Consider the following 25,908-nt stretch of genomic DNA (forward strand, 5'->3'; position numbering starts at 1 on the left):
AAAACATAAAATTTAGGACAATATTAATCATTTTAAATAACATTCAGAGGATAGTTTTAATAGTAGCTTTATTCTAATTAATTTGAAAAATATCCTAATTAATAGGGACGCCTGGGTGGCTCAGTTGGTTAGGCATCTTCCTTCGGCTCAGGTCATGATCCCAGGGCCCTTGCTCAGCAGGGAGCCCGCTTCTCCCTCTGCCTGCCGCCCCCCTTGCTTGAGCTCTCTCTCTCACTCATTCTCTGACAAATAAATAAATAAAATCTTTAAAATATGTATATCCTAATTAATAACTAGTATTTATTGAAACGTAGAGTGGGCCAGGCAACAGTTCTAAATGCTTTGTATGTATTTATTCATAATCTTCACCACAGTTTTATTAAGTAGATACTATCATGTTCCCCATTTTACAGATGAAGGAATTAAAACCTGGAGAGTAATCTTCCAAGAACACACAGCTAGGGAAGTGGCTGAGGCAGGGGGGAGGAGTTAAGATGGTGGAGGAGTAGGGGGACCGTAAGCTTGCTTCGTCCCTCAATCACAGCTAGATAAATATCAAATCGTTCTGAACACCCAAGAAATCAATCTGACTGAGAGAATAAAACTGCAAGCCTGCAAGGAAGTGGCTGAGGTAGGATGTAGGTAGGCCCTGACAGTCTCGACTCCGAAGCACTGCCACACCTCCCTGACTCTCAAACAGGTAGTAATTGTCTTAGGGAGAATATTGGTTAGACTAAAAGCTGGAGAAGTCAAAGGTAATCAGAGATCTAACCAGAGAAGCACCAGGCCCAGAGGTTCTTTGAGTTCTCTCATACTTGTAAAAGCTTGAATTTTTATATTATGTGAACTGTTGCAGAGTAGAAAAAATAAAATCTGCAGGTTCACTTTATAGGCTCACACAATTACTAGATCTGGACGTGAACTGCAGAAAAACCTGTAGTCTAGTCTCATCTCATTAAATAAAATGACAGCAAACCAAATAAAGCATTATATTAAGAGAATATACCAGAGGACCTTTTTACCCCCAGGAATATAAGGATGGTTTAATATTAGGAATTTATTAGTGTGTTATTTGAGTCAGGGAATAAATCTTTTCCTAGATAAAAAAAGGTCATTAAACAAAATTCAGCATTTATTTTTTGATGAAAGTCTTAATCTAGAAAAAAGAAACTTTATTAGTTTGAGAAAAACTATCAGGAGAAACAGAAACACATTAAATTAAAAAACATACCACTGGATTACTTTACCTTACGTTCAGGAATAAGATAAGTATGCCCACACTTGCCTCTGGTATTCAGTATTGCTTTGAAAGGCTTAACCAGTGGGATTAAAAAAGGTAGAGAGGTTAGGAATAAGTCAGTTATTATTCACAGATGTTAGGATTGCCCATCCAGAAAATACAAACCACAAACTAAAAACTATATTAGACTTACAATAGAATATCATTATTTGCATATCTGAATATTAAAAATATTCAAATTATGAGTTCTAATTTTTTTAAATGATACTTTTTTTTTTTTTTAAGATTTTTATTTTAGAGCACGCAAGAGAGAGAGAACGCGAGCAGGGAGTGGGGCAGAGGAGCAGAGCGGGAAGGAAAGGGAGGAGGGGAAAGAATCTCAAGCCCACTCCACGCTGAGCACAGAGCCTGACCTGGGGCTCTATCTGAGATCATGACCTGAGTCGAAATCAAGAGTCGGATGCTTAACCAACTGAGCCACCCAGGTGCCCCTTAAGTAATACTGTCATAAAAACATGCCACAGTATAGGTAAAGGGCAAAATGCTAATTGTGCAGAATGATATGAGCATCCTGCCAGTTGACAACTTGGTGGCCAAATCCACACAAGTCAGTATGGAATGGAGTGTAATGATGATTTAAGTAACATGATAATCACATTGGTAACAAATAAATTGTGATTTTTCTCTGCCTGTATGTATTTTGGTGGACAGGAACTGTTTTAAAAACATTGAATTCCAGCTTTAAAAATACATATCTACATATACACATAGAAAAATATGTATCCCATGTGTATTCTGTTTTTTCCATCATTTCTTTGTATACACTTCTTACTCATCTTTGTTCTAATTTTACATCTATAATTAAATTATGAAACTCCTTTTGCTAAAGTTTACCTTGTCATCCTTGGTTGAATGGAGTTCATTTTCTAAAAGATTCTTCAAAGGGGTCTCATAGATTACAAAATTTCTTGAGCACTTACGTGTTTAAAATTATTTTCCTATAGCCTTGATACTTGAAGGACAGCTAGGCTGGAGGGAAAGATCTTTGGTTCACACTTTCCTGAAAGTGCTTGCTATAGTTGTCTTGCTTTGTTGTTTTTAAGAAGTCTTAGATCAGTCTAGTTATTCTTTCCTTATAAGTCATTTAATCTTTTTCCCTGGTGGTCCTAAGGATTCTTTATCTTTGTTGAGTAGCTTTGTGGAAGTATGATGTTGAGTTGATTATTAAGAGTTAGCTTACTGGGGCGCCTGGGTGGCTCAGTCATTAAGCATCTGCCTTTGGCTCAGGTTGGGATCCTGGGATCGAGCCCCACATCAGGCTCCCTGCTCGGCAGGAAGCCTGCTTCTCCCTCTCCCACTCCCCCTGCTTGTGTTCCCTCTCTCGCTTTGTATCTCTCTGTCAAATAAATAAAGTCTTTAAAAAAAAAAAAGTTAGCTTACTCTGCTGCCGATGAGGTCTTTCAGTATCATAGATTCAAGTCCTTTACACCCAGAAAGGTTTTTTTTAATAGTTACAAATACTAGTTCTGTTCCACTTTCTGTTTTGCCCCTTGGGACTCCAATTATATAAATGTTATTCCTTCTTTGGTTGTTTTCCACTTCAACTGCAGTCTGTCTCTGACTCATCTTCCTTTTTTTTTTGGGTCTCATCTTCATTTTCTTGACTGTTTTTCTACTTTTTCTCCAGTGTCCTTTATAATGTTTTTAATCTACTTCTTCTTTGGGTAATTTATAAGTCAGTCTACATTTCTAATGATTTTAGCTTTTTTCCTGTTTTTTCCCTGAGTTTAATCAAGTTGTTTCATTTCTTTTAGTTGTCCATTATGAGCTCATATTTTGAAGATTTGATTCAGAGTGTTCTCCAGTAAACCCAAATGCTTGTTTGAAAATATTTAATTCAGTTTGGAGTGTTGCATTTCACTTTCCTTCTGTTTTGTCATTGGTTTTGGTAAGGATGAATTTTCTTTAGCTGAACATTTGGATTCTCATTTTCTGTTTTATTTTTGTAGCAGTCTTTAAAAAATAGATGGAAGTAGGCGTCTGCATTTCTGTGGACAGAAGTGTCCTTTTTTTTTTTTTTTTTTTTTTAAGATTTACCTATTTATTTTAGAGAGCGAGCACAAGCAGGAGGGGCAAAGAGAGGGACAGAACATATCAAGCAGACTCTGCGCTGAGCGTGAAGCCCAACACAGGGCTTGATCCCACAACTCCAAGACCACGGCCTGAGCTGAAACCAAGAGCTGGGCACCCAACCAGCTGCGCCACCCAGGTGCCCCAGAAGTGTCCTATTTCTTAATCTACTCAATGGAATTTAAAAAAAATAGAGTGTATCCAGAACATGACAGAATTGGCTCAAGACTTAAAAGTTTATTTATGATTTTGGAATTAAGAAATTTACATTCTAGAATAGAATTAAAGTGACTAGTTGAAGGATAAACATACAACTATCAAATAATGGATAATATTATGTCCTTAAGTCATAAAATGAAAAGGACAAAGATCAATAAATTATCTATTTTAAAATTCAGAACTTCTCTTTGGAAAAAAGACAGTATAAATTTAAAAAGCAAGCAACAGGGGTACCTGGATGGCTCAGTCAGTTAAGCATCTGACAAAATAGGCAATTCATAAATGAAAATACAAGTAACCAGTAAACACAGGAAATTATCAGATCAGAAACAATGTTTTATAAAACAATGATAGATCATTACACTTACCAGATTAGAAATTATAAATATTATGTGTCAGCAAAAAATTAGAAACCATCTAAACATTTACCAATTAGGGTAGCTAACTAAACTGTCACAGAATTCTACTGTGGAGTAATATGCTGATAATCAAGAGAGAGGTAGTTTCAGGGGTGCCTGAGTGGCTCAGTCTCGGTTAAGCGGCCAGCTCTTGATTTTGGGTCAGGTCATGATCTCAGGGTTGTGAGATCGAGCCTTGTGTCGGGCTCCGCACTGACACTGGAGCCTGCTTAAGATCCTCTCTCTCCTCTCCCTCTGCCCTACTACTCCCCCCTCATTCACACATACTCCCGCTCTCTCTCTCTCTCCCTCGCTTTCTGTCTCTCAATCCCCCCCAAAAAGAGAGAAAAAGGTAGTTCCAGTTGTATCGGTACAGATGAGACACACTGTTGGGTGAGAAAAGGAAGTGAAAATGGTGTAGTGTTGTCCTAGTCCATTCAGGTTACCATACTCTCGGTAGCTTACAAACCAAAGAAATTTATTTCTCCTAGTTCTGGAGGCTGGGAAGTCCAAAATCAAGACAGCAGGTGAGAGCCTGCTTCCTGGTTCATAGACCACTGTCTTTCCCTGTGTCCTCACATGGCGAAGGGACCCAGGATCTCTGGGGTTCCCTCTGTGAGGGCACTCATCCTATTTATGAGGGCTTTGCCCGTATGACCCCGTCACCTCCCAAAGACCCCATACCAAAATACCAGCACATTGAGGATTAGGTTCCGACATGAATTTTGGGGGCAGGGGAAGACAAATTGTCTATAGGAAGTATGTAGTGTAAATACAGCTTAATACCATTTGTGTTTTTAAAAAACATGCAGACAGTCCTCTGTATTTCAGTAGGTAGACATAGGTAAATGTACTGAAAGAGTCTAGAACAGTCAACTTCAGCCTTGCCTCTGGCAAGGGAATTCTAATATTTAATCTTTATAAAAAGAATAAAAAGATGTGTTCAGAGGGAAATTTATAGCATTGTGAATGCGTATAGTAGAAAAGAAGATCTAAAATCACTTATCTAAGCTTCCATCTTAGGAAACTAGATAAAGAAGAGCAAATTAAATCCAAAGTAAGTAGAAGAAAAAATGATAAAAATTATAGCAGAAGTTAGTGAAGTTGAAAACAGGAAATCAGTGGAGAAAATCAACAAAAACTGGTTCTTTGATAATAGATTTTATATGTCAGTTTTATCAATAAAATCGATGAGCCTCTAGTCAGGCTAACTGAAAGAAAGGAGTGTGGACACAGATTACTAGTACCAGAAATGAAAGAAAGGATACCGCTACAGATCCCAGGGACATTAAAAGGATAATCAAGGAATACCATGAACAACTCTATGCCTACAGATACAATAACCTACATGAAATGGACCATTTCCTTGTAGGTTAGATACAATCTGCCAAAACTTACACCAGAAGTAGACAATTTGAATAGGCCTATATCATTTAAAGAAATTGAATCAGTAGTTAATAACCCAGAAGACCTTGGGTTTGGCCATGGCTTTTTAGATACAACACCAAAGGAGAAGCTGGATTTCATTAAAATTCAAATTTTCTGCTATGAGAAAGACACTGTCAAGAGAATGAAAAGACAAGTCACAGATTGTAGAAAATATTTGGAAAAGACATATTGATAAAGGACTGTTATCCACAATAGACAAGGAATTCTTAAACTCAACAGTAAGAAAACCAATGACCCAATTTAAAAATTGGCCGAAGTTCTTAATAGATACCACAGAAGATATATACATGGCAAACATATGACAAGATGCTTCACATCAGGGAAATGCCAATTAAAGCAACAGTGAGATATCACTACATACCTGTTAGAATGGCCAAAATCCAGAACACTGACACCACCAAATTGTGCCAAGGACGATGAGCAACAGGAGCTCTTGGGACTACAAAAATGGTACAGCCACTTTTAAAGAGAGTTTGGCGGTTTCTTACAAAACTAAACATAACTCTTCCCATATGATCCAGCATTTGTGTTCCTTGGTATTTATCCAGAGGGGTTGAACACTTAAGGCCACACAGAAACCTGCAGACAGATGTTTATAGGGCAGTAGGTGGAGCACAGAGGATCCTTGGGGCACTGAAATTACTCTGTATAGTATTATAGTGGTGGGCCCAAACCCACCGAGTGTATAACAAGAGTGAACCCTAATGTTAACTATGGACTTAGGGTGATAATGATGCGCCAGAGCGAGTAGGCGTATCACTTGTAACAAAGGTACCACACTGTTAGGGGATGTTTATAATGGAGGTGGCTATGCATATGTGGGAGCAAAGATGGTACATGGGAAATCTCTGTCTTCCTCTCAACTTTGCTGTGAACTGCTCTAAAGAAAAAGTTTGTTGAAAAAATAGTGAAAGAAGGGTATATTGCATAAAGTTAATTTTATAGAAAACATAGTTAAATGAGGGGGCAGTGTCAAGAACAACAAAAACTAAAATACAGATAAAACTTACAAAAATATGCAAGAGTTTTTATGTAGAAAATTATGAAACTTAAAGCTCATAGGTGAAAGCCTAAATAGAAAAAAGATTCCATGTTCCTGTAAAGAAAGATACTGCAAAGTTATTTCCTTAAAAATTATGAACAAACATGTATAATTTGAATCAAAGTCCTGGTAGGACTTTTGGGAGATATTTATAAACTTTATTTGAAAGAGTGAATGTGCAAGAAGCAGAGAAAAATTTTTAAAAAGAAGTAAGGATAATGTAGCAACCTTACCCTACCAGCTATCAAAATGCAGCAAAAGCTTATTTTAATCAGATGGTGGTAGTGGTGCAGTATTCTGACAGACCAACCTGTGGACGAGATTATTCAGCATTAGCATGTTTGTTTATACCACATTTTGTGAATTCTAAAACAGTTTTCAGTTTTAACAATTTGACAACAGGATTCATTTTACAATTAATGTAAACCATGATGATCAGCACTTTTTCCTTCCTTCTTTGTATAAGATACATGATGGGACATCTTAAAATCTGTGACATCTTAGATTGAATGAAGTATTATGAAATCAAGTATATACACACACACCTCTATATGCTCACACTCTCACACATGAAATGAGACCCAACTCAGAAACCCCTCCCAACTTTTACAGTAGAGTCTTATCTGCAACCATGATATTTGTCTTTTTTAGGCGCTTTCTAACTGACTGCTTTAACGATACAGAGCAAATGGATTGCATAGTGAAGTTATAAATATTGGAAAATATGCAGGATTTCATGAAGTGTGTGAAAATGATGTTGGAGAAGTATTTAATTCATCCACAACCATTGGCATATAAGAATCTGTTTTTCTTTTTTAAGCTAAAATCCCTATCAAGACTTTTCTTCCTAATTTACTATGAAATTTTGGTCTTTGTTTTAAATATATTCACTTAAAGTGACCTATGTGTAATGTCAGTTATCCTCAGAAGCAGAAGTATTCTATTTATTGTACAGGTGGTATTTCAACACAAGAGCGTAGTGGAGCGCCTGGGTGGTTAAGCGTCGGACTCTTGGTTTTGGCTCAGTTCGTGATCTCGGGGTCATGAGATCGAGCCCCCCTTTGGGCTCTGTGCTCGGCGTGGAGTCTGCTTGAGATTCTCTCTCCTTCTCCTTTTGCCCCTACCCCTGCTCCTGCTCGCTCGAGTGTTCTCTCACACACTCTCTCTCTCTCAAATTAATCTTTAAAAAAAGATTACTCAACAGAAGAGTATAGTATCAAAAAACTGATGGGATAAAGATTCTCTTTGCTGGACAAGGTAATAACTTGGATTTCTGCCTGATGAACATAGATTTCAGACAAATGAAATTTCTGAACATGAAAAAATTTTTTTTTCCAGAAGAAAATATAGGAAAATAGTTTCTAGAAAGCCTAAAGTCTTAAAGCATGCTCTCTCCATAGGAGTGATGTTGTCCCCGGGGGGGCATAAATGGATTCATAGGAGATGAGAAAAGTCTGAGCTGTTAGAATGTTTACAGCCCTCCAAAGGGCCACCGTGTACATCAGCAGATCCACAATATATTGGTGGTATTGAAGTTTCATGGGGAGTAAGGCAATTAGGAAAAAGATGTCTAACAAGGCTCTTTAGTAGGGATGATAGTGAGAAACAGCTGATAAACCGTGCCATAGAGGAAAGTGACAGATTCTACAGTATACATACATATATTTTAAACTTCTTGACAATGAAAGACAACTGTAAGCCGAATTAAAAGGTGGGTGACACAGGATTTCAACACATTAAGGCTGTCTGTGTTTGTCTCACACACCCTCCCCATGGGGAAAAAAAAAAAGATAAAGCACCTCATCCTTAAAAAAAAAAAAGAAAGATGCTTTCTCTAAAAAATAATCTTTTTAAAAAAAGTGACAGATTGGAAGAAAAGAGTTTTCAACTTCTGTAATTGACAGAGGAGTATACCTTTAACATATTGAAGTTCCCACAAATGGTTAACCAAGAAACAACTCGGTAGAAATAAGGGCAAAGGATGTGGACTCAGGTTTGGTTCATTTACTACAGTGACTTCATTCCTCAGTTTGTTTGGTGTTTATTAGATGTGAATGACCATCTGTATTTCAAAAGGAATTACACATAACACCTTGTGGGGGCCCCTTCTGTTTTAGACATTTAAACTCTCGGAGGTATGTCACCACAGAGTTGGAACAAATAATGTGGCATGGAAAAATCCATTTAGTTTTTTTTCTTTGTTGTTTTATTATGCCTTTTCCTAATTTCCTGAATGTATGATGTCATTACTTTATCAGTTTCCCTTTTTAAGAATATGGGAGTGTGTTGTATTTATAGCTAAACCTAGATTTTTTTTGTTCCAACGAGATGATTTTTGCTATTTTATGTGTGTTTATTTAAAACAAGTTCTAGAATTCTCATGATGAAATATACAGGAATATTATCAGATACAAACATTGTTTTATGTTAATGAGTGTGGAATATTAAATATCCTAAATAGTTTGCATGCACATTAAACATGCTGAACTAAATATTAAAATTCTAAATATTAATGCTGTTTTGTCATTTTAAAAGTTAATCAGAATTGTAGACATGTCTCCTAACTTCAGTTAAACATAGCTATTTGGTCTCTCTCGGCATTAATTTTTATTTTTGTTTATTTGTTTTCATCTGGCTTTTTATTAGCAATCCAGTGGGGAGAAGATGGCCGTCCATTTCATTTTCTCTTTTACACTGGCAAACAGTCGTATTATTCATTAATGCATGTAAGTATATTACATCAGTGATTAATATGAACTGTAAGCTAAGTGACTGTACCAGATATTTTGTTCGGCTTCAGGATTTACCTAGTATGTTTCCTATTGTGCGAAACTAAGACCTCTAGAGGTAAGGCAGTATGTCGAAAGACTGTATGTATTATTAATTCATTTTTGCTAAAGGTAAATAAACATCATAGAATTTGTATCAGGATGGTTTGGCCTTAAAATGCTGGTTCTTGCAAATTGAGATTGTTTTAGGAGGTAAGTGCTCCACTGAGTAATAATGCATGCACAGAAGGTAAGGTGCGAAGCTGGAAAGGGGACGAGTATGTGCTGCTGTCAGGGGCTGTAAGGCATTGACCACGGAGAGAGTCAAAATGTCGTCTGTACTTTCTGTTTATTCATACACAGTTTTTGCCTTTCAGAGGCAAGTGCAGCATTAGGAGTCTAGAATTTGTGCCTCCAAAAGACCTAAGAAATGGTTTTATTACACCGTGACTTGCATCTGTGTTTGAGTGTACTGGGAACAGCTTTCTGTTGTTGTTTCAGAACTGTGTTTGGTAGCGTGCAAATTTGGGGGTTCCCTAGGGTGCTATGAATAAAATGGCTAGATGCTAATACCCGATTTTTGACAACAGGACCCGTGTTACCTTAAGAACACGATGTCAAGTTTTATTTTCTTCACAATACGATTTTTAAAAGTTGCAAAAACACTCACTGGGCTTCCCCATCCTCAGTCAGCTTTCAGGTTGCTTGAATCCCAGGCACACATTCACTCGGCTCTTTTAGAACTCTCTGGTGTTTATTTGTGCTCCACAGACCCAAAGGACAAAATCCCCACTTGTCAGGTACATTTATTTCTGGGGGAAAAAAAAGAAAACCTTCTTTTCGCTTTTTGTTGACCTTGGGCAAATGAGCTTCTTGCCCTGGCAGAAATGAAATGAATGATAAATGTAGAGTGTGTCTTTGCTGACTAATGGAGCTGCGGCTGGCGCTCCGCCGAGCTGCCCCCGCAGCCCGAGGCTGCCCGAGGACCCCTGCTGTTCATTTAAATAGGTATGTCAAATCTGCCTCCCAACGCTGCTGGTTTGATCTGTGGTAATATTTGTGAAGGTTCCATATGGACTTGAGCCCCCTGCAGTGCTAAGAAATAATGTACAACGCTTCATGGTGCAGACGCAAATTTTCTCTGAAAAGGGATGCAGTGCTGCGTTTTAGCTGTCGGAGGGGATGATGGAGCTGACGCGCTAGGCCTGTCAACTTGTTACACGGATGGGTTGCACGCAGCGAAGCTGTGGAAAATCTGTGCCTTTTAACTTTTCTACTTAATCACGGTTGTAGCGTTGCCTTTAGACTGTATGCTACATTAATTCTCTTCCTGCCTTCTGCCTTTCATCCCGAGTTTCACGGAAAAAAGTAAAGCATGCAGGTCGTGTAGGGGAGCCTTACCAAACAGCTGTCAGCCGACATGCCATTTGCATTTGTTTGGGCTGAAACTGAGCAACCCAAGGGCAAGATGTTTTGTTGCATTCCTTCAGAGTGAAGAAATTACACATTGTAGAAGGGGCCTACTTTCGATTTGGGTTGGTTTCTGTGTTTTAGAAAGGTACTGCTCAAGAAACCGGTCGGTTTCTCAGTGGATAAAATGCTACCGTACTCTGACTGAAAATGTCAAATTACGTCTGATTAATAAAGGTTTGGTTTTTTCTTTTTGAGTAGTATAGTTTCTGTTACGTAGAGCAGAGTTCTTTGGGCTTTTCTGTTTTAGTGAAACTCCAGTAATTTAGGGCAGTTTATATTGTTGGGTGTTCTGACTCCCCAAGCAGTGTGGGGCTTCGCATTTGTTGTATTGCTCATCGGAACAGTTTACACGTATGAATTACAGCTCTTTTGGATTAACTTGAGCATTTTAATGCGGATAATTAATAAAACCTTGTATTTGCAAAACTTCTTTTTATGGAATCTTAAAGTAAATTTATGCGTGGAGAAAAGGACAAATGCCTTCCTAAATATATGCCAATCAGCGCCCTCTATGGCCGGTGTTATTAATTAACAACTGTAGTCCTCCCAGCCTCATTTCCTAGATCATGCAGATGAGCTTCCTCCTAGAGGCGCTCTCTTACTTTGAAATAGTATGTGACTAAATATCCACTGGTCAGCTTACAGAAGTGGTTTTGTAGGGAAGTCAGGCATTGGGTAAAAAGAAAAAGGATAAAACTGCTTCATGTGTTTGCTTGCTCCTTTGTTCTGCCTTCTCTTGGCCGGGGAGGGGGGCGGTCTGCCTTTTGGCGGCGGGTTGGGGGTGGGTGGGTGGGGTGTCAGATGCTATTCATTCTGTAGGAGAGTGATCCCACTGCAGCAAGGAGTCAGCCCCCAAAGACTGTGGCAGGCCCTAAACACTTGGAAATGTATCTTTGTTTTTGCCATTTCTTTGATACAGTTTCTTACCATGTGACAGGGTAAAAAGACCATAAGCCAAACTAGGTTTTTATCATTAGCCAACTGTAATTGTGTCAGGCATGGCAGTCATGGGCCAAGCTTTTTGACAAACAAAAAACCCCACAGATCTAGAGCATGTGTGCAGTTCTGCCCAGGAGACCTTTCTGACATCAATTAACCTTTTTATCTTCTGTAAATAATGTATTTGGTAAATTAGTATTTGGTCACTGTTTGTGTAATAGACTTATATATTACCTCACAGCAACTAATACAAGAGAGTCCCAATGTGGCTTACATACAGTGTTTTAGTGAACACTGTTTCCAGTTGGCCTATCATCAGTCCATCCAGTCTATCATCAGTCCTCTCCTTATGGAGAGGCAGGGAGGTTTTTGAGGGAAGATGAGGACGAGAAGAAAGAAGCGATTTATTGTTCCTGCCCAGAAGTGAAGCATGATAGGAAAGCGTAAAGTGGAGGAAATGTGCTGATCCGTGGTGGTCTCAGACTTTGTAAATGTGTTACCTTCCAAAGGTCGTTACCACCTTCCTTGGAACTCCCTTTTTCCTACGGATACGATATATGTCTTCAGGTTCCTGGGAAAGTCAATAAAAACCCACTGATTTTACACTGTAGTGAATGTGGTGTGCATATGTAATGTAAAAAGTATAGGACAGTATGAACAAGTAGTGTCTTAAACAATAAAAAGTAGTTTAAGTAAGAAGAAATAAGAGACTTAAGGAGTTTCTCAAAGGATCGTTGAGTATTGAAAAGGGAGCTCCACGCTTGATGGCACTGGCTCATCTGTCTTTTCTCACCCAAAATGGATGGCTTTCCTTTTCCATAATAGCCATGTGACGAGGAGAACTTGTATACTTTTCAGACATGATTTAGAGTTTCAGTTGAGGGTTTCAGGAGCAGAAGGAACAAACGGAGAAAAAGAAGTTTCTGAAACAACTGAGCCAAAGTATGAAGGAAAGGGAAGAATTTTTAAAGGATATATGTGTGCGGGCCAGAAAAGAAAATCCTATGCCATGGTACAACTGAGCTGTGAATAGCCTTGCTGTAGATGAGGGAGAAAACCCAGTGTGCACAGTCAGGAGACAGGCCAGAAGGGTGGTCTGTGTGCCCTTGGGACCTGCCAGCCTGGTGGGGGGTGGGGGGGTACCTGTCCAGACCGGCCACGCTGGTGGTGGAAGAAGGCTATGCCCATGAGCGAGACATTTACAACCTGGACAGCCATGGTTGAGTTTGGGCAGGGCCTTTAATTATGGGGAAAATGTTAACTCAGGTTTATTTGTTAATATATACACGTTCTTGAAAAATTTTACATTCACTCACTATAAGCAAATTAAAAATTATTTAAAATTCATTACGGGAGGTGATTATTTGACTCTGAAATGGGAACCCTTTGTAAAATATGATTCATTAAGTCCAGGCATGTCTACTGCAGCCTTTCCCGAAGTGCTTGGTAAGAAACACAGGTTATAAAATATTCTTCATGAAAAAGGTTCTGCCACGAAGTGAGTTTGGCAGTGCCGCGCATTGAGTCCTGGGAAACTCCACCAGGAGCCGCGTGATAGCATGATAAAGTCCAGCAGTGAAGAAGCCTGTTACAGTAACCCACTACTGCTCAAACATCAGATCACGGAACCCTTTCTGCCCAGAGCCCCTTTTAACTTTCCATGAAACCAGGGCTTAGGAAAAAATCATTTATCAAACACCTTAGGCATTTGCTGACATTTTACATGGTCTCCCTCACCCCAATTTCTATGATATGGTTGTGCATCTCTTTTTAGATGCAGTTTTTTTTTTTTTTAAAGATTTTATTTATTTATTTGACAGAGAGAGAGAGATAGAGAGGGAACACAAGCAGGGGGAGTGGGAAAGAGAGAAGCAGGCTTCCCGCCGAGCAGGGAGCCCGATGCAGGTCCCTGGGACCATGACCTGAGCTGAAGGCAGTCGCTTAACCAACTGAGCCACCCAGGTGCCCCTAGATGCAGTTTTTACTGCACTGGGAATTGAGCCTCTTAAATCTATAAACCTCATTTATATTTTAGGACTCGTTTTACAGTAAACAATGGAATATTTACAGAGTATTTCCATGAATTGAAGGAATTACATGGCCACAGATGAAATCGTACCCAAAAAAGTTTGAAATTAAGGAATAAGTAGATCATTATATATTAAACTATTCTGCTGAAGTGGAAAAAAAAGTTAAAATTTGAAAGAAAACCAAGTAATTCTAATCCTGATAACTTATGCATAAACGGGATTCATTTGCCTTTTGAAAAAAGGCTGGCTTATTTAGAAAGTCTCTGATTTATTTGAAATGACTTAACCTTCTGTGTTCATAAAGCCTGAGAACAACAGCCCTTGAAGTGACTTCACTATGTGAAGATCCCAGAGTCCAATGAGCAGAAGTCCTGGGGACTTAGTGCCACAGAATTCTTACGTAGTTTGCATCGTCTTTGGAACCTTGTGGTGAATATTTAAAACTTTTGATTTAGTGTCCTTATCTTTAAAAACGGAGTTAAAACAGCGACTCTTCTCACAATGAGGTATTATGAAATAACTCCTTTAAAACTGTGCAAAGTGCTGATTTTTAAAAAGCTACGGAGTGGCGCTGACATATCTCTGCATGCTTTTTTAAGGCAGCATATTGTATTCACAAAGTGATAGCAAGGGTGTGTGATAGCAGCATGTCACTTAAAACATTAGATACATAGCAGTAACTAGGATAAATGAATTCTGTATTATGTTTATTTCATTTTATTTCATTGTATATGCCAGTAGCCAAAAAATTGGGGAGATTGCTACTTAGGAAATCTGATTTTCTGTGACTTTTTTCTTTTTGGCAAACACATATTTTAAGTCCATTACTATTCTGTTATTTAACTAGCATCTAAGATGACAGTTACTATTAGTTTATTAGTGTATGTTTTGGGTATCAAAATACAGTTGACTTTTCCGATACCACCCCAACAAGAAATTTTGTTTACCCTTCCTAAAATTGGAATTTCTACATGATTAATATAGCCAAAACAGATTTTAGAAGAATACTAAAAAATCATATTGCTCATGCTCTTGGAAGGGTTTAGTTTAAACGCATCCCTTTTCTGCAACCTGAGCATCTGGTATTTTCAAATTAGGCACCTTCTAAATTTGACTCATACATTATGGAAATCTGATGACACGAGGGGTGGATAGGCTTGCTTTGATTTTATGAAATATTAATCATAGCTGTGATTAATGATTCAGCATTTCACATCTGGGTTATTCCTGTCGTATTTGAAAATTATACTATTAAGTACAGTATATAAACTTAGTGTAGGTGGGGTCACACTAATTCTCTAGTGTCCTTTAAAAATTAAGTGGAAACTCAACAATATATCAGAAGCTACCAGTGATAATCTGTGATGTTGACAGTTCCCGGCATATTTTATACCCTCAGGGATTTTTTGATGCAGGTTAGTACACATCTCTTCAGGGAACTGAAGCTACTGAATCTACTTTCCAGAGAGCTGTTGTCTCTAACTAACCAAGATAGGATCTCTAGAGTGGCTTTATTATATAGAAGAGAAAGAACAAATAGAAATGGTACACCAGTAAAATTGTTTCAGTTGTTAGACTCTTGAGTGCCGTACCTCCCCCCTGCTGTCATTTCTTGACCTTTACTACAGGTCAGGCATTGCGCCAAATACTTGATGCATGTTTTCCTATTTAAAGAAATGTATGGGGTGGCTTAATGAGAATTATGTAATTCGATGGATCACAACCATCAAAGTGTAAGCGTCTGCTGTAAATGAATAAAATTTACCATGTTTGAAATTTGACGTGTACCATTCATGGGTGGTTTTCTCATAGTCCACATTTTTTTCTCATTATTTCACTTGTACTACTTCCAAATGATTATGGAGCTAAATATAACCATGGAAGGTAATGACAGTGAAAAAAATGTGAAGAAGAGTGTGGACTTAAAAGTCGGTCCAGAGTCACTGGAAAATGATGATGACTTTAGCAGTCCACACATTGACTTGAAATTTGACTATGAGGCAGGTCAATAATAATAATAGTAGCTATTATTATTATTATTTCTAGTTGCCATAGTTATTGCAGAAACTAACAGCCTTACAAACAGGAGAAGGCATCTTATTACTGTTGTTGGTGTTCTCTTGGATTCGCATTTTTTTTAGCTGGATTTGAGAGATACAACATCTCTGACTTCCGTACCCTCAGAACGTCCAGACTCTGGAGCAGACCAGAGAGACTGATGCCATTCCTTCACCAGAGCCCCGAGGTGTAGCAGTGTGGCTGGGGCCAGCCTGCTGACAGCGGGGGGCCTGGTGCACAGAGAGAGGCCGTGTGCGCTGTGTCTGTCTACTTTGTACGAGTGGGGTGGGATTCGTCTTCTGGGTTCTTGTTTCTTCCTTTATTTTACCTATTCAGAGCATTTGAGAATTGCTTTCTAGAAACAGGTGCACAGAAATTGTTCTGATATGGTATCCAGGTGGGGTCACAGTCCAGTATCTTAGCCTTTTAAAATGAGTTAAAAGTCAAATGAGACTTTACCATTCTTGGGAGATAAACTACAGAACCAGTCAAATGAGGCTTACCAATTCTTGGGAGATAAATTGTAGAATTTTAAGTTGAAGAGCGGGCATACATACTACACGTGGATGGCTCACATTCATTTTTGCTTTCTTTGGGGGTAGACGGTTGTGGTACTGCTGCTGCAGGTGGTGGATTTGTGCTTTGGGTATAGTTGTAGAGATTGTTATACTGAATATGGACACTAGAATAGAATTAACTGAATTTGTCCCTGTGCTGTATTATGTTGAACTAGATTCTTGATACTTCTCGTGTTTAGATCCAAACGTCAGTGTATGTAACTTAGGGTCATCATTAAAACAGATCAGTGGGCCCCACCCCAGAGGTTGCTCATCTGAAAGTCTGGGTTAGGGCCTGAGAAATCACAGTTCTAACCAGTTCTACGCTTACGCTGCCGCTGCTGCCCTGGAAACTTAACTTTACAGTTACCGAGCTGGTGATGGTTTCACTTTGTTTGAGATCCTCATGTACACTGTTAATGTACGCACGCTGGTACAGACAGAGACCCATGCAAAGGGACACTTCCCCTTTTCTTAGAACAAACTCTGTCAGCAACCTCTGGCAGTTTAATCAGAGCCAACAAGAAGTTGCCCTTCCAAAATTTGAAATTATTAAGACTGTTTGAGAGACGGATGAACATGTCTACAGTGACAAGTTGTGTCTTCATTATCTGACAGTAAGTAGCTGATGATATTGGAAGGTGTCATGATCAGCAAGAAAAAAATGTCATTTATATCATCTCTGGCTCATCCTTTGAAAATGTCTACTCATTAGGTATCAGTATGGTAGATTATGTTAAATTATAAGTGAATACACACATACTGGATGTGAGTCCTCAATGAAAATTTGTTCAGTCAAAAAACTGGGAGACAACTTGCATGATTCTACTTTTGTAAACTCATTTCCTGGAAAATGTATTTTATTGATACTATTCATTGCCAGATTATTGCTTTTTACAAGTTCTAACAAAATGGCAGTTTTCCCCCCGGTTTACATTACAATTTAACAAGTGACATACATTTACAGACTTTGTTGGAAAGTAAATTAATGGAAACAAATCAAATAATGAAACAAATATAATAGAAAACTTTTTAAGACATAGACTAACATGGTGAGGACTTAAATATTATGTAAATATTGAATATTAGATAAGTAGTTCAGTTGTAAATATCATAACTTTGCTGGTTAATTCCCTAAATTTAAAGTGCATATTGCTATATAAATTATGATTTCTTTATTTTTGTTTGTTTGTGGAACTTAAAGGAAAATAGTTTGTAGCTTTCTTTGGTGTTTTCCAACCTCACTAGAATTTTTTTATAGAGTAAATTTCTTACAGAGTTATTTAAAAATCAGTTAACGTATGCTATTATGTATGATACTAAATTCTCATTGAAATTATACTACCATCCTTTAGTTTGAGTGAGAAATAGTATAATTAAAAAGTGTTTTCAGTGTTATTTGCTGTGCAGCTAGATTCTGTGAGGAGGTCCCTTCTGAAATGAGGGATGCTCACAGGGAAAATATGAGTAGAAGTCATAATGTACCATAGCTCTTATTTTAGCGTATATATTTTTTATTTGCCACAGGAAGCATATGGAAAGCTACTAGAAGCAGAAAAGCATCAGAACCAGTTGCAAGCCAAAGGTTTATTTTCAGAAAAAACTAAAACCAAGTAAGTTCTTCTCTCGCATTAAAATACATGCAAAATTTGAATGAAAAACATGCCACTTGTCATTGGTGGTGTTTAGGCATACTTAAAGCCTAGAAGTGTGTTCCCGATTTCAGCATCGATCATTAAAGTTAGGGGTCAAAATAACAGGCTGGTTTTTTGTTTGGGAGGGAGTAGATATTACAGCTGTTATTTTTATCTTCATTCCAGATTTATGTATTAAATGGCACTTACTTTTGAAGAGGAGATCCTCAGAATTTTTGTTTATATAGCTGTATATTTACTGAAATACCAAAAACAATTCAGGCATGTAAATGTTAAGATTTGGACTTCCATTGGGCAAACAGTGATAGGTTAGATCTGTCAGCCCGGTGCTTCACTACTTCTTATGCAGAAGACATGAGTCTTTGAGAATCCCTTGCTGAAGTCGTGCATACCACCGCTAGCTCTTCATTTGGACTTGATTACTACTTTAGTCCTCTGGCAGGCCAACGTTGTGTCCATTGCTTCTCCTTTGAAGTAAATAATGAAAAATAAGCACAGTGTTAATTTTTAGGAAACCTGGTAGCTTGGTGTATCACATGAGTTCCACAAGAGCGTGTTTAAGTCCTCCAACAAAACATTTGCTAGACTGGATGTCTTTCCTAAAGTAGAATGAGGGAATGAAATAACACTTCTCAAAAATAGTTTACTTAGGTGAAATTTTAATGCTCTAGAATACAAAAATTTTTTTCCCAATCAAGAATCGCTACTGCATGTGGGATCTTTTGTGATAGAACTCTAATTGCATGGTTAATTTAAAAGAGAATATATGTGATATTTTAACAGAGACCTGATTGGCAGCAGATGGCTGATTAAGGAGGAACTAGAAGAAATGTTAGTGGAAAAACTGTCAGATCAAGATGTGAGTGATTAATCTTTTAAATTTAAGGGGACTTGTGCCGTAAGAATGCAGACAATTGCTGTATTTAGGATTGTCACGGTAATGTTCCTCAGAGGCAGGTGTTCCTAAGACAGTTTTCCTTTCTAAAACATATGTATAGTTGGTTTCTGCCAGAGGGCCTTATTGCGGTCAGGAAGGTGACATGCCTCCTGGCCAGACCCTCCTATCCACAAGTGCCCTTGGTGTCCTCCGCCGGCGGTTCTAGGGAAGCGCAGCAGAGGTCAGTTTTCATCTCCTTCAGTAAAGCCGATAGCTAATTTTACAAGCTAATGTAAGGAGTTATCACAGGTGAAGTAGAAAAAGAAAGGAGCGCATGGTCGCCCTCGTGCAATTTGCTGCTCCCTGGCCTACTTGTGTGCAGTATCTAGAAGGGTGGTATTTTTCATCTTGGAATCTGAGAAACCACCTATGTCAGAATCACTTAAAATGCAGCCAGAAAACTGGTTAGAAAATGCAGTTTCCTAAGAATTCAGACCTCGCTCAGAAATTCCAGGAATTCTTCTTTTTAACCAGCTCCCCAGGTGAGTCTTACACCCTGTAAAGTCTGTGCCCCCTGCTTTAGGTTTTCATTGGAGCGCTCTTTTGCTAAAGGCTCTAATATACGCCAATATTATCTGAGGAAATTTGATGTTTTAAATATGCTGATATTCTAAATTTAGATTATTTCTAGAAGATTTGAGTGTAAGTTTCACAAATTGTTCCAAGAAGGATTTTTTCTTCCATGGCACTGGCTAACATTGTTAGTACCTTGCCACCCGTGTTGATTTTAAGTCATGTACTTAAATTGCGCTTTTTTTCATTTAACATATTGGAGAAATTAATGATTTGGAAACGTTGCAACTTGCTTAACAAGGTGTCAGGCATTTGGTGAGTGGTAGATCTGGAGTTAATTTCTAATATCCTAACTGCCAAGTCGCTATTGCTGCATTTGGATCTAACTGAAAAAAATCTCTCTTTGCTTCTTCATTGAATGTATCATTTCATTGTTTCCTATGTTTTCTGGCTGCTTTGATTTTTTTTATAATACAAGTTTGTTTTTTGGGTTTTTTTTTGTTTTTCCATTTTGAAAACATCCTAAGGACTTCTTTTTAGAGGTGTGCAACTGGGAAGACCAAATATATGCATTTTCCATACATACACATAATGATGTATGTATCTCCTATACATAGACAGTAGATGTGTGGGTGATAGTCTGCTGTACTTTTGGGGTACTGGATAGCAGAAGAGATCCTGAAGTTGCTGGCTGGTATCAAGATGGAGGAGGCAGGGACTTCTTAAACCTTACCCCTAGCTCATCAGAAAGGCCATGCCAGACTCGTAGCTACCCCTCTGTACGTGCATAGTCAGCATGTGATGGAATTGAGAGAACAGCTGAGAGCAGAGGGCACAGGCCCAGAAATGGAGGGGAAGAACAGAGCTGTGTCAGTCCAGGTACCGCAGGTGGCAAGGTCTGTCACCCTTACCCAGAAAATTCCCCTCTCTTTTATTGTGACAGCACAGGAAGCAATAATTGAAGCAGTCTCTTAAAACTTACTGTTGAGATTTCTCCACATTTCAAATCATTAATGGCAGATGTTCACGATAAAGTCAGAGGAGTATGATTTTTAGGGTTGACAAAAACACAAATACGGTTATCAAAAATTGGGTCTCACACTCCACATTAAGGATCTCGAGTATTAGTTGTCTCCTTCTGCATAAACACTTTAGAATGATTACTCTGGCGTCTAATTTTAAGGGGTTAATACCAAGTTGTTTACTTTCTAATCACATGTTCGAGAACTATTAAAAAAAACGCACAGAGTAGCAGGGATAATTTATTTCAAGAGGTTGCCCTTTAAGTCAAGTATCTCTTGAATTTTTAAATAGCTTGATTGTTCGGTTTTAAAGGAAATCATAAACATTAAAGTAACACAGCTTGAACAGCTAAAGATATATTTGCCAAATGTATTATGAAATATAATTTAAGAGGTACATTTTCTCAAAATCAAACTCTTCCCATTTTACTATACATAACTGGAAATTATTTTTAAACCTCCTCTTGATCCAGTTAATAAAAGAGTAGAAATTACACTTGAAGATCATCTAAATATTTTTTGAAAATGAATTTAAATCTCAATTTCATGTAATTAAAATACAGAGAAGCTGGTTTTTCTTTGCTTGGTAAGTCTCTTTTGTTTCTCAAAAGAAAAGATTGGGCACTGAGGGATACACAGGGGAAGTGTTGCATCTGCAAGCTGTTTTAAAAGCAGCATGAAGGTGCAGGAGTGTCATCCTGTCAAAATTCATCAAGAAAAGCAACATTGGAAAAATCAGGTATACAAAAATAGAAAAAATTTAGCAAATGCAATTACACTTGCATCTTCTAATGAATTTTTATTTTATTGTCTGTAGTATGCACAGTTCATTCGGCTGCTAGAAAGGTTATTGACACTGTACGGTGGTGCCGAAGAAGAATTTGTGCAGAGATTCCGTAGGAGTGTAACTATTCAATCAAAAAAACAGCTGATTGAACCTGTGCAGTATGATGAGCAAGGAATGGCCTTCAGCACCAGCGAAGGTAATGACATTCCGTGGAGAGAAAATAAATTTTGTGAAAACTGAGAAACAACAATTATTTTTATTTGCTGTCACTCCCTGGTATTCAGTTGGTCCATTTGTTTTTTGCTACCGAAACATTGAATTTTCTAATTTTTAAGACTCTGTTGAAGTTTCAAAAATCTGAACCTTCTCATGTCCCAAGAAAAAATGTGGATGCGTACCTTCCCCATCTTGTTGATGCTTTTTATTTTTAGACTTATGTTAAATCTTTTTCACATTTTCAACTGGCAGAGACAAAAAATGTTTGTGATAAGGTTTCCCATCTGAAATGAAAATGCTCAGGGAATCTGGTTGTTGGCTACTGAAACTGTGAAACATGAAAACTTGAGGTCCTCAACCTCACATCTTCCCTGGAGCCATGCAGACTTTCATTATGATGCAGCTTTTAAGGCCTGGCCTATTAAATGATAAACCTGCAACTCTTCACAGTGGAGCATTCTTCCTTGGCATTTCAACTAATGCTTTCAAAGAAATGGGACCTTTCCTGAGGATTCTTTTCTTTTTTACCAATTATATTTTATTATACTGTTCATATATTTTTAAAAGTTACATGATTAGATATACTTACTGATTATCAAAGAAGAACACTGTAAAGTGGTTGTTTTTCTAAAGTAACATAAATAAATACGAATTACTTCATTGCTCATTGAAACTAATTTTAAATCATTGTGGTGTTCCTAAAATGGAGTTGAGGAACAAAATTACCCCATAATAAGCTCTATTGCATCGATAATGGTGTAGTTTGCCTGTTTTATTTTTGTTTGACTTATAATACTCATAGAACTTTACTACATATAGTGTAATAGTATATTGTCCTTCTGGGGAAAAAATATAACGTCGTTTTACCTACCCCATTCACCTCGAAGATTTTTACTAATAGAAATTCTGTATTTACAAAGGTAAAAGAAAGAGTGCCAAAGCGGAAGCAGTTGTTTATGAGCATGGAAGTGGAAAAATAAAAGTAAATGGAATCGATTATCTGCTTTACTTCCCAGTGACACAAGACAGGTTTGTTTCTCATTTTGCGTTTGCGTTTTGTCTTTATATTAAAAAGCCTTATGATTTTCTGATTATATATGTCTGAATGATTGTTTCTCTTTACCAATGTAATTAAATCAAACTAGCTAGAGGGAAGCTGTCACTGTTTTTTAAATGTGATTTTCCAGATTTTGAAAAAGCATCTCTAGAATTCCTCGTTAATTGAATCTTCCTCCTCTATCAGATCCTACTGGAAGTTGAGTATTTTAGATGTATCTTCCTTTCTGAAATGCAGACTATGCCAAAATGAAAGAAAAGTAGATTCCCACCTTCTGTTTCCCTAGTTGGGGGGCGGATGTGCACAAAACAACAGAAACCAACCTTGGCCCTTACTAGCATAAATATTAGAAGAAGTCTGCTTTATCGCTCTGGATTTTTTTTGCTACTCAGAGGAAACTGATTACATACTGAGCAAGCAAATCTAAACCTGACATTGATGTGTTAAAACAAGAGCTCATCAGGCTTTGCTTTAGTTCCCAGTGCCAAATATGGCAGTTTTATTTTTTTGAACTTTGTATCCCATGGAGAAATAGACATTAATCATAAATAAGTATTACAATTCACATTCTCCAAATATGCTCATCTTCGATCTCTGTGAGTCACTATCTAAAGGCTTACTCTTTTGGAGGCGGTTATTATTTTTCTAGTAGTTACTGTCATTATCCACAAGTAACACAAGTTCTGCATGATTAGGCCCTGTTTCCTGAATGTGTAGTGCGCTATTTAAGGTGAAAAGAGGCAAAAGCTCTGCTGATCCCAGTGCTTATGTAAGGAAGAGAGGACCCTGTTAATGTCGTGCAAGTTTCTGGACCGAATAATGACTTCGGGAAATGTATGTTTATTTTATTGGTATGTGTGTCTGTGTCGAGGAGTAACCCACTCTAACTCCATTCAAATGGAGTAGGCTAATTCTGCCATCCTTCTCACAGGGAAATGGGTAGAGGAAGCTCTTCTTTCCCTTAAGAAAAGCCAGAGAGAGATCCAGAACGTCAGCACTGGAAACTGCTTGGAGGAATGGCATTTGACCAGTAATAACCTGTTAGTTTACTTTCAGATATAACTCCTGATGCTTTAACCATAAATCTCAGTTATGGCTTGAACTCATAAATCAATAGGTATCCTTAGAACTTACTCTCCAGTTTGAATTCAGCAGGCATTTACTAAGGACGGTCTGTGTGCACCGTCTTGTTCTGGGTGTTGTGAAGATATCAGAGCTATTTAAATATGATTTCTATCATCAAGAGACTTCCTCTCTGATTGGGAAGCCTAAGTGAATCTTGGCAGAAATGGGCACCTGGACCATCTCGTCATCTTAAAGTGGTTGTAGGGATTGTGCTAGGCTGGCCTTCCCACGTGCAGGAGCAGCCAGGAGCTTACAGATTCAGCAGCAAGGTGACCACTAACCAGCAGGAAGACAGCTAAACTGAGAATCAAGTGATCTCGCTTCGAGTTCTGATTTCTAGCTGTGTGACCTTAGCCCAGATACTTAAAGGTCACTTTGCTAGTTTGTAGGAGAATTGGACTTGATCTCTCAGATGCTCGCCTACAAGTCAGCTGGATGGCTAGCTCTCTTTCCAGGGTCCTTTCTTGAGGCTGTTTGCACAAATAGATCATTGGGAATGAACGTTGACTGTGTTGCCTTCCCAGTGCTATCAGAAAGTTTTTGTTCATTCATCCATTCACTTACACAACAGACATTTAATACTAAGTGCCTAGTACTGTGGAATACAAAGATTAATAACCCTTCTGATTTGGAAAGTCCTTTGCTCTGTCAGGCAACCACTAAAGTAACTCTTAACTGATCATCTGTGCAAAAGAAATACGTTCCTCACACAGCACTAGCCGTGTAATAGGGGAGATAAGGTTAGCATTCTAAGCAATTAAAAATAAATAAGAGCATGCATTTGTACATATGCTAAGTTATATGCTTTTGAATTGGTGCCATAAGGAGTTCGTTCAGAGAAGATGGAAAAGGAGATTGTTTTATATTTTTTTCAAAGTGACTTTGATTAGATAATAAAGAACAAAATAAATTTGATTCTTTTAACTCAGGATTCTGTCTGAGATGCCTGAGAGCAGATGAAGACTGTTTTTGCACGTATTTGTTTGCAGTCCAGATTAGTTAAAATCGATAGCTATATATAATCATCTTCAGTTGTTACCCTTTGGATCACACTTACGTATCAGTTAAGTTTTCTTCCTTAGTGTGCACCCACTTCCCAAATGTCCAGACCCTTCTTGGTGGTCTGTCTTACCTTGACCCCTGGTTCAGTCCCTCTAGTGTGTCTGGAGTAGATTAGAGAATGTGTTCTTTCTGAATTTGTCTCTATTTCTTTATATAAGCATTTGTTAGGGAATCTTAGAATTTTAGGACTTAACACAGGTAAGTGTTTAAGCTCCCAAACAAGTGGGTGACCAGAGCTGCTCCGTAATGTCACTTACATCACTAACCACTTACCTGTGTCAGGCAACACAGAGTCCCCCCCCCCCCCCCCCCACGCATGTCTGCGTGTCAATCCCATAGATTCTGTCTTGGCCTATCTTGCCCTGCTGGAAAAGTGGAATGGTGGAATTACATTATCAGTCTCTAAATTTTCTTTAGTTATTATGATAATATGGCTATTACTTAGAACAGTATTTTTTTTAAAGATTTTATTTATTTATTTGAGAGAGAGAATGAGAGACAGCACAAGAGGGAAGAGGGTCAGAGGGAGAGGCAGACCCCCCGCTGAGCAGAGAGCCCGATGCGGGACTCGATCCTGGGACCCCAGGATCATGACCTGGGCCGAAGGCAGTCGCTTAACCGACTGAGCCACCCAGGCGCCCTAAATGATCTTTTTTTTGAAAAAAATATTTTATTTATTTATTTGAGAGAGAGAGAGCATGAGAGGGGGGAGAGTCAGAGGGAGAAGCAGACTCCCTGCCGAGCAGGGAGCCCGATGCGGGACTTGATCCCGGGACCCCAGGATCATGACCTGGGCCGAAGGCAGTCGCTTAACCGACTGAGCCACCCAGGCGCCCTAAATGATCTTTTTTTTGAAAAAAATATTTTATTTATTTATTTGAGAGAGAGAAAGCACATGAGAGGGGGGAGGGTCAGAGGGAGAAGCAGACTCCCTGCCGAGCAGGGGGCCCGATGCGGGACTCGATCCCGGGACTCCAGGACCATGACCTGAGCCGAAGGCAGTCGCTCAACCGACTGAGCCGCCCAGGCGCCCAGAACAGTATTATTTTTATAACATTCCTATTTTTGATTTGGTTGCTTTATTCAAAAAAGCAATACGGGTTTATGTTGTTTCAGGCCCGTGTTTGTTGTTGTTTCTTCCCTGTTCAAACAACATCCCGGTTGAAGCAGCACTATTGCAGATTCTGATTAACTGTGTTCTTGGAAGGTCCTGTTCAGAGAGAAGGTTCTG

At 38.4% G+C, this 25,908-nt stretch overlaps 1 protein-coding gene across 6 annotated transcripts in view; it reads left to right on the forward strand.

The window, feature by feature from the left end:
- MRPS9 (mitochondrial ribosomal protein S9) overlaps nt 1-25,908 on the forward strand; it is a 61,858-nt gene that overhangs the window by 32,852 nt on the left and 3,098 nt on the right. For all 6 annotated transcript variants that reach the window (XM_064572662.1, XM_045885269.3, XM_064572665.1 and 3 more), the window contains 5 exons: nt 9,125-9,204; nt 17,831-17,916; nt 18,742-18,817; nt 21,248-21,413; nt 22,354-22,462. In XM_064572662.1, the coding sequence (XP_064428732.1) occupies nt 9,125-9,204; nt 17,831-17,916; nt 18,742-18,817; nt 21,248-21,413; nt 22,354-22,462 (517 nt within the window). The remainder of the gene's footprint in view (nt 1-9,124; nt 9,205-17,830; nt 17,917-18,741; nt 18,818-21,247; nt 21,414-22,353; nt 22,463-25,908) is intronic.

Source organism: Mirounga angustirostris, unplaced genomic scaffold, assembly GCF_029215605.1.
Source record: "Mirounga angustirostris isolate CCGP_5_RB_7025 unplaced genomic scaffold, mMirAng1.0.hap1 SCAF_10, whole genome shotgun sequence".
NCBI lineage: Eukaryota > Metazoa > Chordata > Mammalia > Carnivora > Phocidae > Mirounga > Mirounga angustirostris.